This window comes from Sorex fumeus, unplaced genomic scaffold, assembly GCF_029834395.1.
Source record: "Sorex fumeus unplaced genomic scaffold, SorFum_2.1 ptg000034l, whole genome shotgun sequence".
Lineage (NCBI taxonomy): Eukaryota > Metazoa > Chordata > Mammalia > Eulipotyphla > Soricidae > Sorex > Sorex fumeus.
The window spans coordinates 32,008,093-32,023,704 of NW_026606091.1; the positions used below are offsets into that span (position 1 = coordinate 32,008,093).

The 15,612-nt window shown below is 50.3% G+C and overlaps 1 protein-coding gene across 1 annotated transcript in view; it reads left to right on the forward strand.

Moving 5' to 3' along the window:
• Positions 1 to 14,913, forward strand: part of TMOD1 (tropomodulin 1) — a 62,219-nt gene extending 47,306 nt beyond the window's left edge. The window contains exons 8-9 of the mRNA XM_056117105.1: positions 12,470 to 12,614; positions 13,317 to 14,913. Of these exons, the coding sequence (XP_055973080.1) occupies positions 12,470 to 12,614; positions 13,317 to 13,381 (210 nt within the window). The 3' untranslated portion in view covers positions 13,382 to 14,913. The remainder of the gene's footprint in view (positions 1 to 12,469; positions 12,615 to 13,316) is intronic.
• Positions 14,914 to 15,612: the final 699 nt, after the last annotated feature.

The window sequence follows — 15,612 nt, forward strand, 5'->3', positions numbered from 1 at the left end:
GAGAAAGAAAGAAAGAAAGAAAGAAAGAAAGAAAGAAAGAAAGACAAAGACGTCGTAGGAAATCCTTTTCTCCATAGAGCAGAATGAATCCAGAAAGATGTGTGACGTTCTCCACACACAGTAAGGTTCACCCTTGGGATTGCTCATCCCCAGAGGTGGACCCACCTGGACATGAGGCTCTTCAGGTCTCTGGAAGTCCAACAAGGAACTCCAGACCAGTGCAGCCCTGGTTCGGTCTTGTTCTTGCTTGTATTTGAGGCAAGTCATTGAATGTGCCTATGCCTCAGTTTTCCCATCTATAATATGGGAATGGCTGGATATACACACACACACACACACACACACACACACACACAGCTAGTAAGGTACTTGCCTTCTTGTATGCAGCCAACCCAGATTGGATCCCTGACACCTCAAAGAGCCACCCAAGCACCACCAAGAGTGATCCCTGAATGCAGAGCCAGGAATAAGCCCCTAACACTCTGGTGTCACCCCCTCCCCCCAAACCAAATAGTAATGAAATGGGAGTGATGGTCATGCTCACCGTGTAGGACTGTGTTGGTGTCTGTGGGCATCTCTCAGGAAAGTGAGCTGCCCTGTCCACTGGGCAGGGAGCCCTGGCAGCAGTAGCAGAGTGGAAGGGTGTGGGGTAAGCATGGACCGCTGCAGACTCTAGCTCCGTCTAGGAAGAACTTTTTATTTTTTTTAATTTTTGTATTGAATCACAGTGAGATCAGTGACAGTTTCAAGGTTGTTCATAATTTGGTTTCAGTCAGTGTTCCAACACCTGTCCCTCCACCAGTACACATTTCCCACCACCAGTGACCCCAGTTTCCCTCCTGCCCCTGCCCTTTAGCCCCCTCCCCCTGAGTACCCTGGGGTACTCAGCTCCCAGATCAGGATATGGAACATTCCAGTACCCCAGCAGAACCCCTGAGTCCCTTCCAGTCAGTGTCCTCCAGATGCAACCCTGCTGGGCTTCTGGTCACCAGAGATGAGTCTGTTTTTAAATCTTACATGAATGGCATTGGATATGTGCCTTACTCATGTCTGGCTCTTTTGCATACCCATTCATTGTCCTGAGTATCAGGGATTCGTTACCACCCCCTACCCCCCTACCCCCCCCCCCCCCCAACACACACACACAACCCTTCAACCACAGTGAGACTTGGTTTCAAATGGGATGCTGAGAGCAACCTGGCTGGTTCTGGCCCGGGTCTCTGCTGAGACCACAATGGTGATGGTCTGCTCAGGGCTGGTGGAGATGCTTTCCAGGGTGCTTCCGGCGTGGCCATTGGCAGGAGGCCTCAGCACCTGGCCACGTGCACCCCACCCACAGGGCTGCTCAGAGTTCCAGCACCCAAAGGAATTTGCTCTTCCCAGTGTGAAAGAGCAGAGACCAAGAGAGAAGAAGGTCAGGTGCCTTTTGTGAGCCTGTCTTGGGATGTAACACACGTGGCTTCAGCCACAGTCCAGCTAGCTGAGGCTCTGCATGCAGCCTCATGGAGTAGAGGGCCATTAGACTCCAGCCTTTGAACGCATCAGATAATCTGCAGAGGTATTTTATTTTTGTTTTGATTTGGAGGGAGCTTGTTTGGAGGTTCAGCACACCGGTAGGGCGTTTGCCTTGCACGCAGCCAACCTGGCCAACCTGAGTTCGATTTCTTCGCCCCTCTCGGAGAGCCTGGCAAGCTACTGAGAGTATCTCGCCCGCACAGCAGAGCCTGGCAAGCTACTTGTGATGTATTCGATATGCCAAACACAGTAACAACAACAACAACAACAACAAAAGTCTCCAATGGAGACTTTACTGGGCCCACTCGAGCAAATCCATGAACAGCGGGAGGACAGTGACAGTGACAGTGATTGATTTGGAGGCAGGGTCTGGGCCACACCTAGCAGTGCTGGAGGCCGCTACCAGCTCTCGGCTCAGGGTTTGCTCCCAGAGAGACTCTGATATTCCTTAGGGAGTATGAGGTGCCGGAACTCAAACTGGGGATGGCCACATGCAAGGCAGGTGCTCTCACTCCCACACTTTCTCTTCAGATCTTGCAGATGTGTTTAAAAAAAGAAAATAAAACCCAACCTGACAGTAAACCTATATGAATTGGACTATGATCTTGTGTGGCTGAGTTTGGCTGGAAATCAGCTTTTTTTTTTTTAATTTATTTATTTATTTATTGAATCACCGTGGGAAAGGTTACAAAGCTTTCAGGTTTAGGTCTCAGTCATGCAAATATCAAACACATTTCCCTTTACCAAAACTTATTTTTTACCATGAAGAACCCCAATAAAACCCCACCTCCCACCCCTCCCAGTCCCTGTGGGGCAGATGAATTCTAGTTAACACTCTATCTGCTTTGATTAGATTCATTGTTTCAATAAAAGATTCACCACTATTATTTAGAGTTTAACCCCCGCCCCCAAATCAGACATGCTGAAAAAGCATTGTGAAGTGATTTGCTTTCTACAGCTGGGTTCAAGAATTATATGTTGGTTTTGGATTTCTGCTATTTTACTTATTGACCCTGGAAGTATTTCTACTGAAAGTCAGATAGTTAAGAAATTGGTTTCTGTGCTCTGGAGTTGTGGCCGTGCTGGAGAGCCACTAGTGGGGGGCAACTGGTGGCCTCGGTAGGGCGTGAAGGGTGGACCAAAACGCCCTGCTTCCCATGAGGTTTTAGTCGCCCCCACACCCCCCGCTCATACCTGCTGTCCACAAGGCTCCCATGCAGCCGCCATCCTTCTTTCCAGAGAAGAGAGGGCGAATGGGGCAACACCCTTTCCCCTCCGGCAGACTTGATGGCCTGGATTAACACATAGTCCTTTCACTTTTCTGCTCCCAGCTGCCGGGTTCTGCATTAAGTCCTTGTGCTTCTGGGGCCATGGCCATGCTGGAGAGCCGCTCGCGGGGGGCAACTGGTGACCTCGGTAGGGTGTGAAGGACGGACCGGAACGCCCCCCTTCCCATGAGGTTTTAGTTGCCCCCACTCCCCCGGCTCATACCTGCTGTCCACAAGGCTCCCATGCAGCCGCCATCCTTCTTTCCAGAGAGGAGAGGGCGAATGGGGCAACACCCTTTCCCCTCTGGCAGACTTGATGGCCTGGATTAACGCATAGTTCTTTCACTTTTCTGCTCCAAGCTGCCGGGTTCTGCATTAAGTCCTTGTGCTTCTGGGGCTGTGGCCATGCTGGAGAGCTGCTCGTGGGGGGCAACTGGTGACCTCGGTAGGGTGTGAAGGACGAACCGGAACGCCCCCCTTCCCATGAGGTTTTAGTCGCCCCCACTCCCCCGGCTCATGCCTGCTGTCCACAAGGCTCCCATGTGGCCGTCATCTTTCTTTCCAGAGAGGAGAGGGCGAATGGGGCAACACCCTTTCCCCTCCGGACAGTCATGATGGCCTGGATTAACGCATAGCCCGTTCACTTCTCTGCTCCAAGCTGCTGGGTTCTGCATTAAGTCTTGTGTTTCTGGGGCTGTGGCCATGCTCAAAGCTTAACTATGATTTTCAGAGAGAAACGTTAGGTGGTTTACTTCCCATGGATCACTTTGTATATAGAGAGATGTTGCGCGGCCGCATAAGCGGCCGCACGGTTTTGAGGAAAAGTCCTAGTTCCCACATACTCGAGCTGTGGTTGTAGAGGCTTCTGGTCACCGGGGTTCCATCTGGGGGAGGCGGGATGTGTTACCTACCCCATCTGGGGATTCTGTTTTTTTTTTTTTTCCCTTCGGGATCTGTGGATCCCGCCCTCCATGTTGTCCTTCTCTTCGGCTGAATGCTGTAAATATGGCCGGAAATCAGCTTTCTGACCTGGAGAGATACACACTGGGATACCCTGACCCCCAGGGGGTGCACCCACAAATAAGAACAGTTAGCCACTGTTTCTTTTTTTTTTCTTTTGCTAGTTCCTTCATTAAAAATTTTTTTTATTTTAATGAATCACTGTGAGATACAGTTACAGACTTATAAACTTTCATGATTGCATTTCAGCCAAACAATGTTTGAGTACCCATCCCTCCATCAGGGCCCATTTTCTACCACCAATGTTCCCAGTATTTCTCCCGCCACCCCCACACTTCCGACCCGCTGCTTCTATGGCAGGCATATTCCCTCTTACTCTCTCTGTTCTTTTGGGTGTTCACTGTCACTGTCACTGTCCTCCTGTTGTTCATCGATTTGCTCGAGGGGGCCCAGTAACGTCTCCATTGGAGACTTTGTTGTTACTGTGTTTGGCATATCGAATATATCACGGGTAGCTTGCCAGGCTCTGCCGTGCAGGTGAGATACTCTCGGTAGCTTGCTGGGCTCTCCAAGAGGGGTGGAGGAATCGAACTCGGGTCGGCCATGTTGGCTGCGTGCAAGGCAAACGCCCTACTGCTGTGCTATCGCTCCAGCTTTTGGGTGTTATGGTTTGCAAAACAGGTACCAAGCGGCCATCATGTTTGGTCCATAGTCTGCTTTCAGCACTCATCTACTATCCCAAGCAAGCCCTCCAACCATCGTTTACTTAGCTGTCCCTTCTCTATCCCAGCTGCCTTTTCCCTCAGCATGTGAGTACGTCTTCCATTTGACCCAGCAGTACCACCTCTGGGAATATATCCCAGAGATGCAAAAAATGACATCTGCACTTGTATGTTTGTGGCAGCACTATTTACAATATCCAGAATGTGGAAAAAACCCGAGTGCCTGAGAACAGACAACTGGTTAAAGAGACGTTGGTATATGTACACAATGGAATACTATGCAGCTGAAATAAAATCATGAAATTTGTCACTGTGTTTCTGAGGGAGTGTTAGGCCAGCCAGGGTTTGAAGCACTCAAATTGGATTCCCCAGGGCTCCTTGCCTTTGTCCTGCCAAGGGCTCCTAGCTATCCACGTATTCTCTTCCCTCCCCCCTACCCCCCACAGAAGGCCCCAATTGGCCCCACCCAGTGTTCCAAGTGAGCATGATGGCGGAGGCCCCTCCACCAGGATGTCCGAGCTGCCTACCCCACTGTGCAGCTGAGGACCCCTATAGCTGAGTCCTAGCAGGCATGTAGGAACACGGGGCTCTGCCACACTTGGAAGGGATAATCTGCTTTCATGTTCTTTAGGGAAGGCCCTCCCGTTGATCATCGATTTGCTCGAGCGGGCCCAGTAGCGTCTCCATTGGAGACTTTGTTGTTACTGTGTCTGGCATATGGAATACTCTCGGTAGCTTGCTGGGCTCTCCGAGAGGGGCGGAGGAATCGAACTCGGGTCGGCCATGTTGGCTGCGTGCAAGGCAAACGCCCTACCGCTGTGCTATCACTCCAGCCCATTTATCATTTTATTGATTGGTTAATGTTTGGGGCCACACCCGCAGTGCTCAGGGTGCTTACTCCTGCCTTTGCACTCAGGAATTACTCCTGGCGGGGCTCAGGGGACCTTATGGAATACCAGGATTGAACCCAGGTCAGCTACGTGCAAGGGAAGCATCCTCCCCGCTGTGCAGTCACTCTAGCCCCCAGTTTATCATTCTAATTCAAAAATATGCCCGTCTGTTAACCCAGCAAGCTCCCTAGAGCAAAGCCCTCCCTCCGCAGAGCCCATCTCTGTGCAGAGGGGAAATGGAAGCAAACTAACTGCTCACCCGCACAGTCAGAGGTGGGAGGGAGCTCTCTTAGGGTCTTGGAAAGACCACCAGAGAATATTGAGTGAAAGAGGCAACTCGCAGAACAGGAGGCATGGTGTGAAAGCTTTTGTAATAAAAATTATTTTCAAGAAGGGGCCAGAGAGATAGCACGGTGCTTGCCTGGCACGTGGTGGACCTGTTTCCGTCCTCAGAATCCTATGTGGTCCCCGAGCTCCAACCGAGTTAGCCCTGAGCACTGCCAGGTGTGGCCTGAGGAGCATACCAATCAGTCTGCACACACAATGTGTATTTATTATGTGCTCCTGCTGTTTGAAGAGGTCCATAGGAACACCTCTCCCCTGGGTGATGGATTCCGTGGAAAGGGAACGGGTTCGTAAATGAACGTGTGAACCAGTCTCTTTCATTGTACTCAGACTCAGGCTTGTTTTTTGTTTGCTTGCTTCGGGCACGCCCACTCAGTGCGGGGCGTGGGCGGGGGAGGGGGAGAGCAGGCATAGCTGGGAGCCCTACAGAGCCTCCTGCAGGCAAAGAGTGCTCCAGCCCAGTCCTCATCGCACTTTCGTAATGGGATTCTGTGGAGTTGCAAGGGACGCGTTGAATCCTTAAGCCAATCTGACGAGAGGCAAACTTTCCTTTCCCATCCCCTCTAGCTCAGCTACCGAAAACGGCCGGCGTTGGCACGACCAGAGGTTTTCTCACTCCCCTCGGGGCTCCTGATTGCCTTTCACCCACTGCCCAGGTCATCCAAGCAGGCTATTCTTAGACTCCCCCGAGGGTCACTACGAAGCCTCCTCGGCCTGCCCCTGGGGAGACAGCCACTAGTCCTTTAGACGCACCCCTTCCGGCTGGCCAGCAGGTGGAGCCCTCAGGGCTCAGAGGGTAGCCTGCACAGCCAGGGGCGTCTGCCTCCAGCTCCTCTCCCCTCCCTGGGCCCCTGCGTGAGCTGGAACGAACACAGACTCCACCCAAACCCTGCTTTTGCAGCTGACCAGCAGACCCTTAATCTCTCTGCAGTGCATGACCCAGGCTGCGAGATGTAAAGGCTGACACAGGGACATACTGCGTGGGCTGACGGTGAGGGGAAACGTTCGCCTGCAACCAAGTGCTTAGGACATTGCCCAGCACACACGCATCTCTAAAGAAGTGTTGGAGCATCCGCGAGACCCAGTGGTGCTGCTACTGTCCCCTCAGCCTCTTGTTCTCCGTTGGAATGGCTGGTGCCCACTAGCCTCTGGGTTCCCGGTGGAAGGGAAGGCCTTAGAATCAAACAAGCCCGAGCTCCTGTAAAATACTAGGTTGATTTTGAAATGTAGGCATTTTAATTTTATTATATCTTAATTTTATTATATATTTTAATTTTATTTTCATAAGGTCATTCATAATTTAATTTTATTAAATTCATCATTTAATTTTATTATATTTTAATTTTATTTTAATTTTATTACATATTTTACTTTTATTTTCATAAGGTCGTTCATATGGATTACATTCAATATTTCAACACCTATTCCACCACCATTCTACCTTCCCACCGCCATTATTTCGAATTTTCCCACCACCATTCAAGCCTGGCTGCCAGGGGCAGATGCTAGATAATTTATTTTCTGTTGCTTATTATAAATATCATGAGAGGTCTGGAATTCTAAAATTGTAAATGGTTGGGGTCCAGAGACATCTCTGTAGGGAGCTAATCCATTTTGAGATTCATTTGGGGGTCTCTGGTTTAAGACCATTGATGCGCTGAGATGGCCCTGGAGGCAGATCATGGTGTGACAGCCAGGACCCCAAGCCGGCAGGGAGAGGAGAAGGGCCGGCCTGTCACTGCCCCCACCCCCCATGTGATCTGGAGTCTTAGTCCCTGAACTCGAAGACCTGGGTTTTGCTTCTGGAAGCTTGTGGCCATCAGGGTTTCATCTGGAGAGAGGAGTAAGGGGGTAGGGGCTGGAGATGTAGGCACATTTTCTGCTTTTCTGGCAGGATGAATACTCCACAGAGATGGGTTTCATGGACCTAATGGAACCCCGGGACCTCATGCTTGCATCCCCTATCCCTACCCCTCCCTGCAAGGCAGGTCCCCCAAGGGCCTCAAGGATCTGCCCAAGCTTCTCCAGCCCTAGGCCAAGGTCAAGAGCTGGCTCGGTCCTGAATAGGAGGAACCCAGTCTGGTTCCCACCCAAACAAGCATTCAGTTTACTCCTCCCTTGGAGGGAGGGACCAGTGCCTGTCTGCCCTGTTCAGGGAGATGGCTGGGGCCCTTTGCCCCCTCTAGGAGACCAGCCCTTCCTGAGCCCCGGGCTATCCTGAGAATTGGTAGAACTTCCACACCAGTGACCTCAAAGAGAAGCCAGTCTTCCTGCTACATGGTTCTGGGAGGGAGCCACCAGGTCCTTCTTGGAGCTTCCAATGTCCCTGTCTGCAGGCCAAGCAGAGCCCAGGGCTGCGTTGAATCCTCTGAGGATAAGCCCGAACTCTTCCCAGCGTTCTTAGGAGCTCTGCCAGATGGGGGGGGGGGGGGGTGGAATTTCACCACATCCCTCCCTTGCTCTGCCCCGTTGAACCCCAATGAAAGCTGGTGAAGGTGGAGTGAATTCTGGGAGGCGTCCTCAACCAAGAGACTCGCCCGTGGTCCCGGGCCTACTCCTTTGGATACTGGGCATTGTGTCTTCCTGTCCCTTCCCCAGGGTGGCCCAGGGAGTGCATATAACTCAGCTCCTTCACCCAGTTCCCCTTGCCTTCAGCAGGAGATGCTGTGTTTTCTGTGGTCTTCAGAGGTTCCTGGTCTCCAACCTGCCCTCATACCCACATCTTCCTCAATCCCTGGCAACCACGGGTCGATCTCCATTTCTTGAAATGCACTTGTTAGCTTACTTGGGGGGCCCATCTGGCAGTGCTTGGGGCTTACTCCTGGCCCTGTGCTTAATGGCAGGGCTCAGGGACTGTGTGTGGTGGCAGGAATGGAACCTGGGCTGGCCGTGTGCAAGACGAGTCTTTTTCCTGCTCTACTCTCTCTCCCTTCCTGTTCTCCCTCTTATATTTTTATCCTTTTAAGAATAGTATATCAGTGCAGTGGTATAATCTATCACCTTTTGTGTTTTCTTCCCCAAACACGATCTTGTAACCGTAATCCAGATTGATGTGTGCCGTGTCACTGCGTTTCTTTCAGTTGCTGAGTATTGGGTGCTCCAGGGCTGATTCACTCACTTCCCTGCTGAGGGACCTCAGGGTTGTTACCGGGTTCATCCATGACAGATAAAGCTGCTGTACACATGCATGCGCTGTTTTTTCACATAAACTTGTTCTTTTTTTTTTTTTTGGAGGGACTTCTGTTAGCGATGCTCGGGGTTAACTTCTGGCTCTGTGCTCAGACATCACTTCCGGTGGGGCTCACGGGACCCTCTGGGCTACTGGGGATCAAACCTGGGTTAGCTGCATGCAAGACAAGCACCCAACCCACTGTCCTGTAAACTCGGGGTCACTGCTCTGGGATTGTGACTGAGTATGATCATTGTAATCAGTTTTCTAAGAAACTGCCAGAGTCTGTGCCCATTTTCAACTCCCACCAGTAAATTTATGGACCAGCTTCTCTGCAGATTCTGAAGTCCTTGTAGCCTCACTCTTCCCTGCCTTCCGCTCGCTTTCGTTGCTGTTGCTGCAGTGGCTGGGGTGGGAGGGGTCACACTCTTGCTTTTGGTGCTCATACACTGAGTGTTGCTGCTCACTTGGGGCTGCCTGCTGGGGGCGCTGTGGCTGAAGATCTCACATGATCGTTGTGGTACCAGGGGTCCCATGGCAGTGCCCCCGGGATCTCCCTCAGTGATTGGGGGGAGGGGATGGCAGTACTGGTGCATGGCAGGCACTTGACCACAGGACCAGGCTCCATTTATTTTAGCAGCGCTGCTAAGTATGCAGCCAGATCTCACTGTGGTTTTGACTTAAATTTCCTTAATAGCCACCGATGCTGAACCTTTATTAAGGGGCATAAAGATGTGTTCGTGGCTTCTCCCAGGCAGTTCTCTTATTCCCCATGTTCTACTTGGAGGCTTTTAACTGTTGAGTTTTAAAAATTGAGATACAGAGCTGGGGCTGCAGCTCATCAGGAGAGCACTAAAGCCTTGCAGGTGTGAGGCCCTGGGTGTGATTCCTGGCACCGCAAAAAGGGAGGATACGTGATGAGATACAGCAATAGGCTGAGCACAGACTCTATGTGCAGGACACCCTGATTCCATCCCTGCCACCACCACGAGCAACATCTGAGCACAGGGCTGGGAGTAGCCTTCCTGGGCACTGCCAGGTTCTCAAACCGAAAACTACAAATACAAATCAATAAAATTGAGATGCAATTCACATACGATGATTCATCGCTTTTAAAGGTCCAGTTCTGCTTTTTCAGTGTATGCACGAAGTCACGCAACCATCACCAGTTCGTCCAGAACATTTTCATCATCCCATTAAGAAATTACAGACCCATCAGCTGTAAGTCCTGGAAAATTTGCCAAGAGTCTCATTAGCTCTGTAGAACTGTTGCCATTTGGCAACATTCAGTGTTTAGGATTCATGAATATGGAATGATTTTACATTTATTTAGATTTTCCTTTTGTTTTTGAGCCACTGGAGGTGCTCAGGGACTGGTCCCTTTGAGGTCATTCCTGTGTTTTGACAATCACGTGATGCTGGGGGTTGGACCCAGGCCTCCTGCCTGCACTCAGCCTGCTGAGGTCTCTCTCCAGACCCTACAGTCCTGTTTTATTGTTTTCAGTGTATCCATGTTTATTGCTTTTGTTAAAATTCATTCATTTCCCATCCCCCCTTTTCTTTGTTTTTGATGCCACTCTGCCCAGGGGTCACTCCCAGTGGTACTCAGGGAAAGTTTCAACCCTGGTTTCAACCCTCAGCTTCCAGTGTGCATGGGAAGCCAGCACTTGGCCTGTTGAACTCCTCTCTCTGGTCTTTTTTTTTTCATTGCTAGATGATGTTGGAATTATTTTCTTGACTTTTGATTGTGATACTGTTATATAAAAATACAGCTTTTAAAAAAATGTTGGTCTTATAGTCTGCATGCTTGCTGAACTCATTTATTAACTCAATTGCGTGTATGTATGGACGTTAGGATTTTCTAGGTGCAGTCTTTTACAATTTGCAAATCAGCATAGTTTGTCTTCTCTTTTCCAATCTGGATACCTTTTCTTTCTTTCTTTTCTTTTTTCACGTGTTCTGGATGCCACTCCCATTCACAGCTGGTGAGAGCAAGCATCCTCTCGTTGGCCTTCTTCAGAAGGGATGGTCTTAATCACTAAAGATGACATGAGCTTGCTTTAAGACTGGGGGTGGGGGCCGCACCTGACAGTGCTCATAACTACTCCCAACTCTGTGCTCAGTGTTGGTCCTGGCTATGCTTATGGGAACCATGTGGTACCAGATATTACATATGGGCCTCCTGTATGTAAAGGAGGTGCTCTAGCCCTTTGCTATCTCTTAAAACTTCTTTTTAAGATCCTTAAAGTTCTTTTATTTTACAAATGACATAAAGCTCAAATACAGTAAGATAGGAAGAAAATAAAAGCTCCTCAAATCGCACGCCCATCAGTAGACACTCTCAAATTTTTTCAACCCACATATTCGTACATGAATTATGTAAGTGAGCTTACTTAAGTAGGATCTGTTTTGTGACATTTTTTTCTCTCTGCTCAATACTGTATCTTGACCATCTTTCCAGGCCTGTAATCAAGAGTTACATCATGTTATAGTAGTCCCGGTTCTATCTTATGGTTGAACTGTTGCTCATTTTAGCAACTCCTTCTTTTTCTAATTGTTTTTTTAGTTTTTTAATTGAATCGCCGTGAGATAGAGCATTACAGAATTGTTCATGATTGCGTTTTAATGTTCTAACACCCATCCCTCTATCAGTGTAATTTCCCAGCACCAGCGTCCCCCGTTTCCCTCCCACCCCTTCAAGCCACCCCCCACCCCAGCAACTCCTTCTTGATGCTAAAATTGCCTTCCTCTTTTTTGCAGGGTTATTATAAATGAGTGTGCTGCAACCCGTCCAGCCCTCTGAGTTAGTGTGTTGCCAGGTTTCCCCATTTTCTGGTGTGGTGGTTTGGGATCTGATGACATGGTGCTTTGCATTATATCTTCTCCGGGCCTCAGTTTCCTCATGTCTAAATTAAAGAGATGAATCTAAACATTTGGTTATTAATTCTGGCTGCATATTAGAATCACCCCAGGAGTTTGTTGTTTTGCTTTTTGGGTCACATCCAGCGATGCTAAGGGGTTACTCCTGGCACTGCACTCAGGAAGTACTCCTGGTTGTGCTCGGAGGACCATATGGGATGCTGGGAATTGAACCCGGGTCAACTGCATGCAAGGCAAACGCCGTACCACCTGTACTACTCCAGCCCTGCACCCCAGGAGTTTTTTTTTTTTAATGTAGGAGTTCTGCTATTTATCCAGCCACTGATTAGGCTGATTGAGTTGACCACACCCCAGGAGTTTTAAGGACACACCTGAGTCTGAGCGATTCTAAGTGCTGGGTATGGCCTGAGCAGCAGAAACCTTCAAATCTCCATAGAACTGGATGCTTCGAAGTTTCTTTCTGTTCAGATATTCTAGGATGACTGGGCAGTATCTGTGTTAGGTGTCAGCAGCTATGGCAGGCAAGGTCTGTCCTAGGTTTGAATCGCTGCTGGTTCATTTCAGGCTCTGATACCCTTCGGATACCTGGCTCGGATTTCTGTTCCCTGCCCTTGGAGGGGGTGGGCATCTGATCCCTGCCCTCTGCCCAGTTCCTGCTTCAGAGGGATTTAGGTCCTGCACAATGGCATAATTGTTCATCACTGCTTTTTTCTTGATCAGAGCCAGCCCCTGGGCAACAAAGTGGAAATGGAGATTGTGAATATGTTGGAAAAAAACTCAACGCTTCTCAAATTCGGCTACCACTTCACCCAGCAGGGGCCCCGACTGCGGGCATCCAATGCCATGATGAACAACAACGACCTGGGTAAGTGGTTTGCTGAGCCCCACCGACCGCCTGTCCTTCATCCGCTGGAGTCAGGCAGGGCATATTTCCCTGCTGTCTGAGCCCTGGTTTTCACAATAATCCCATTTCCTTGTTTCCTACTTTAGCGCCTGTCCTTTTCTGCAGGAGGGAAAGTCAACTCACTCCTCTAGATAGCAGTCCTTGCCCTGCCCACAAGCCCAGCCCCACCCCGCAAGACTCAGGCCCCTTCCACAAGGCCCAGACCCTGCCCACTGTCCCATTTTTGTGTTTTTAGGGGAAAGGCCACACTGGTGGTCCTCAGGGCTTACTCCAGGTTCTGTGCTCAGGGATCACTCCTGATGGGGTTTGGAGGGCCCAAACTTGGGTTAGCCACATGCAGGGTGAGCACCCTACCCCACTGGACTCTCTCTCTGCCCCCTAAATTGAACTTCCCATGAGCCAGAGTAGAGCTCAATGCTTGCCTCTATGCAAAGGAAAGCAGGACTGAAGCAAGTAGACTGGACAGCCTCTGGTTGGCATTTGAAGTGATTCACAGGAGTCCAAACTACCACGGGCTTTCCCAGTGAATGCTAAATCTCGAAGAATGACAGACGTCAGGCTCTGACTAAAGTTTGTGCGCGGCTTCCCCAGAGCTGCCGTGAGTAGGCAGGGTATGGGTGGACAGTGGCAGGACTCACATCTTCTCCCTCATTCCCTCCCCAGTGAGGAAGAGGAGATTGGCAGACTTGAATGGGCCCATCTTTCCCAAGTGCCGGAGTGGTGTCTAGTGTCTGGAGGTGGTGGCCACGCCTTTGAACTGGACATGCTCTACTGATGACCTGCGTTCTGCAGTGGAAACCAGAAGGCACGCTGTCGGCACAAACCCCTTCTGTGGTTCAGTTCTTTATGCACTAAGGTTTTAGGTTAACTAGTGGTTGTAGATGAGAATTTTATAAACTATGGTTAATGTGAAGTTTTTCTTTAGTCACAGAAGTTTAGTTTGGTTATTATTTAAAAACTAAGAAGCCCCCACACTGGCAGATCTTATTGAAGACGATGGTACCCTAGCAGTGACTTAATCCAGGGTGTACTTCAGTGGGCTTGCTGTGTGCTGTTTGAGATGCAGTGCAGTCGCCCAGCCTATGAATCAACAGCACACTCCTCCACATGCTTCAGCAGCATTACAAAATTCTTTATTACAAATCTGACCTTAGTCATTGAGCTAACTGAACAGACAATCATTCTGAACAGATCAAGACTCCTCCAATCTAAAGAAACCCGAGACTAAATTGCCGATTGCTGGATCGAGAATAGTTTTGTCCCTTGAGACAAAAAGACTAACCCACAGATTCTTGATAGGAATGAAACACACACACACACACACACACACACACACACACACACACACACACACACCAGATTGTTTGCTGGATAAGGAAAAGTTGCAGAAATATTCAGTGGTGAAATTTCATGGGTCTCCCCGAGTGGTGTTCTTTATTTATTTACAATTATATTCTGGAGTCAGTTTTATCAAGAGCCATCTGTATGAGGGGTTCAAGTACCTGCAGCCAAATACTTGCAGTTCCGTCTGTCCTGCACAGCAGTGGGCACGAGGCCGTCAGAGGCAGTGCGCCAGAAGGGGCATATCTGCTCTGTCCTGCTGTGCTCAGACTCCAGCTACCATCACCAACACCCACTAGACAAGTCACTGCTGATCTCAGGTCTATCCACGAGGCTTTGGCACACCCAATGGTGAAGGAAATCCCAGATAGTCAAGAATCGGGAAATCATTCTGGCCAAACCACCCCAAGTCCACCATCCTGAAAGGTAATTTTGGTATTTCTGCCAGCCCTTTTTTATTTTTATTTTTTTTTTTTGGTCTTTTTTTTTCTTAACATCATGTGCATCTCTGGAGATCTAGCGAAAATATTAAGCCACAACGCCCTTGTGCCTTTTAATGTACCACAGTGCCAGTTAAACTAGCCTTTTTGTTGCTTAGGGAGTTCCTTTCGTGAGCGAGTCAGCGAATCTTACCCAGGCCGGGCCAGCGCTGCTGAGCAGCCTGAGTCGCAGGGCACTGAGCGGAGGCTTCCAAGGAGACGGGGAGTTCTGCATACTGAACTGTAACGCCAGGGAAGGTACAGGGGAAGCAGAGGTGGTCCCGGGGCCTCACCGCTGCAGTGGGTTGGCGGGGCCCAGGCACGCCGCCACGCTGCAGGGATGGCCAGCCCCACCGGCTTCTCTTTGAAACACGACTGCAGCTGTATTCTGCATCACTGGAAACGGCAATATCCTATTAAACCTGTTGGTCTCTGTGTGCCGTGCGTGTGCTTTGTGGAACTTGTGTGACAGGGCCGCGTGGCCGAGGTGTCGGTAGGTGAGAGGGCTGGGAAACTACCCTGGCGGTGCTAATGGGCCTGAGCGTGCACCTTGTCTCTGGGGGCCTCTTGGACACCGAGTGCCCCAACATCTGCCCCAACATCGACATCCCTGAGCTCACTGGGGTCTGGCCAAGTCTTCAGAGGTGAGAGGGCAGGTACGTGGTGGGGGGGGGGGGGGAGGGTTCAGAGGGAGCAGGGCTGCCGGGGAAGGCGGGACATCTCTCCTGGAAGTGGAACGATGTACAAAGAAGGCAGGCCGCGCCTCCAGACCTTGGGCTCCATCAGATGAGCTGCTGCCAGAGTGGCGGTTGGACGGCAGATGGGCAAGTGGCCCGGGCCACTGCTTCATGCTTTTGTCACGTGCAGTCCAGGCAGAAGGGCAGATGGCCCAGGCCAATGGCCTCGGGTTTTTGTCGCACACAGTCCAGACCCCCTTATTGCCGACCACTAGCATGGTGCTGCTATGGGTCCGCAGAGGCATACACACTACGTGCCCGGCTCGCGGCAGTCGCCCTCAGCGTCTTTGGGGTCCCGTACAACACCCCATTTCTCCGGGCATCAGTGGTCTCAGGTATCTGGCCAGCCCCCAACGCCCACTCCCACACCCCTGGGAAGGACAGGGGACAGTTGGGGAGCGG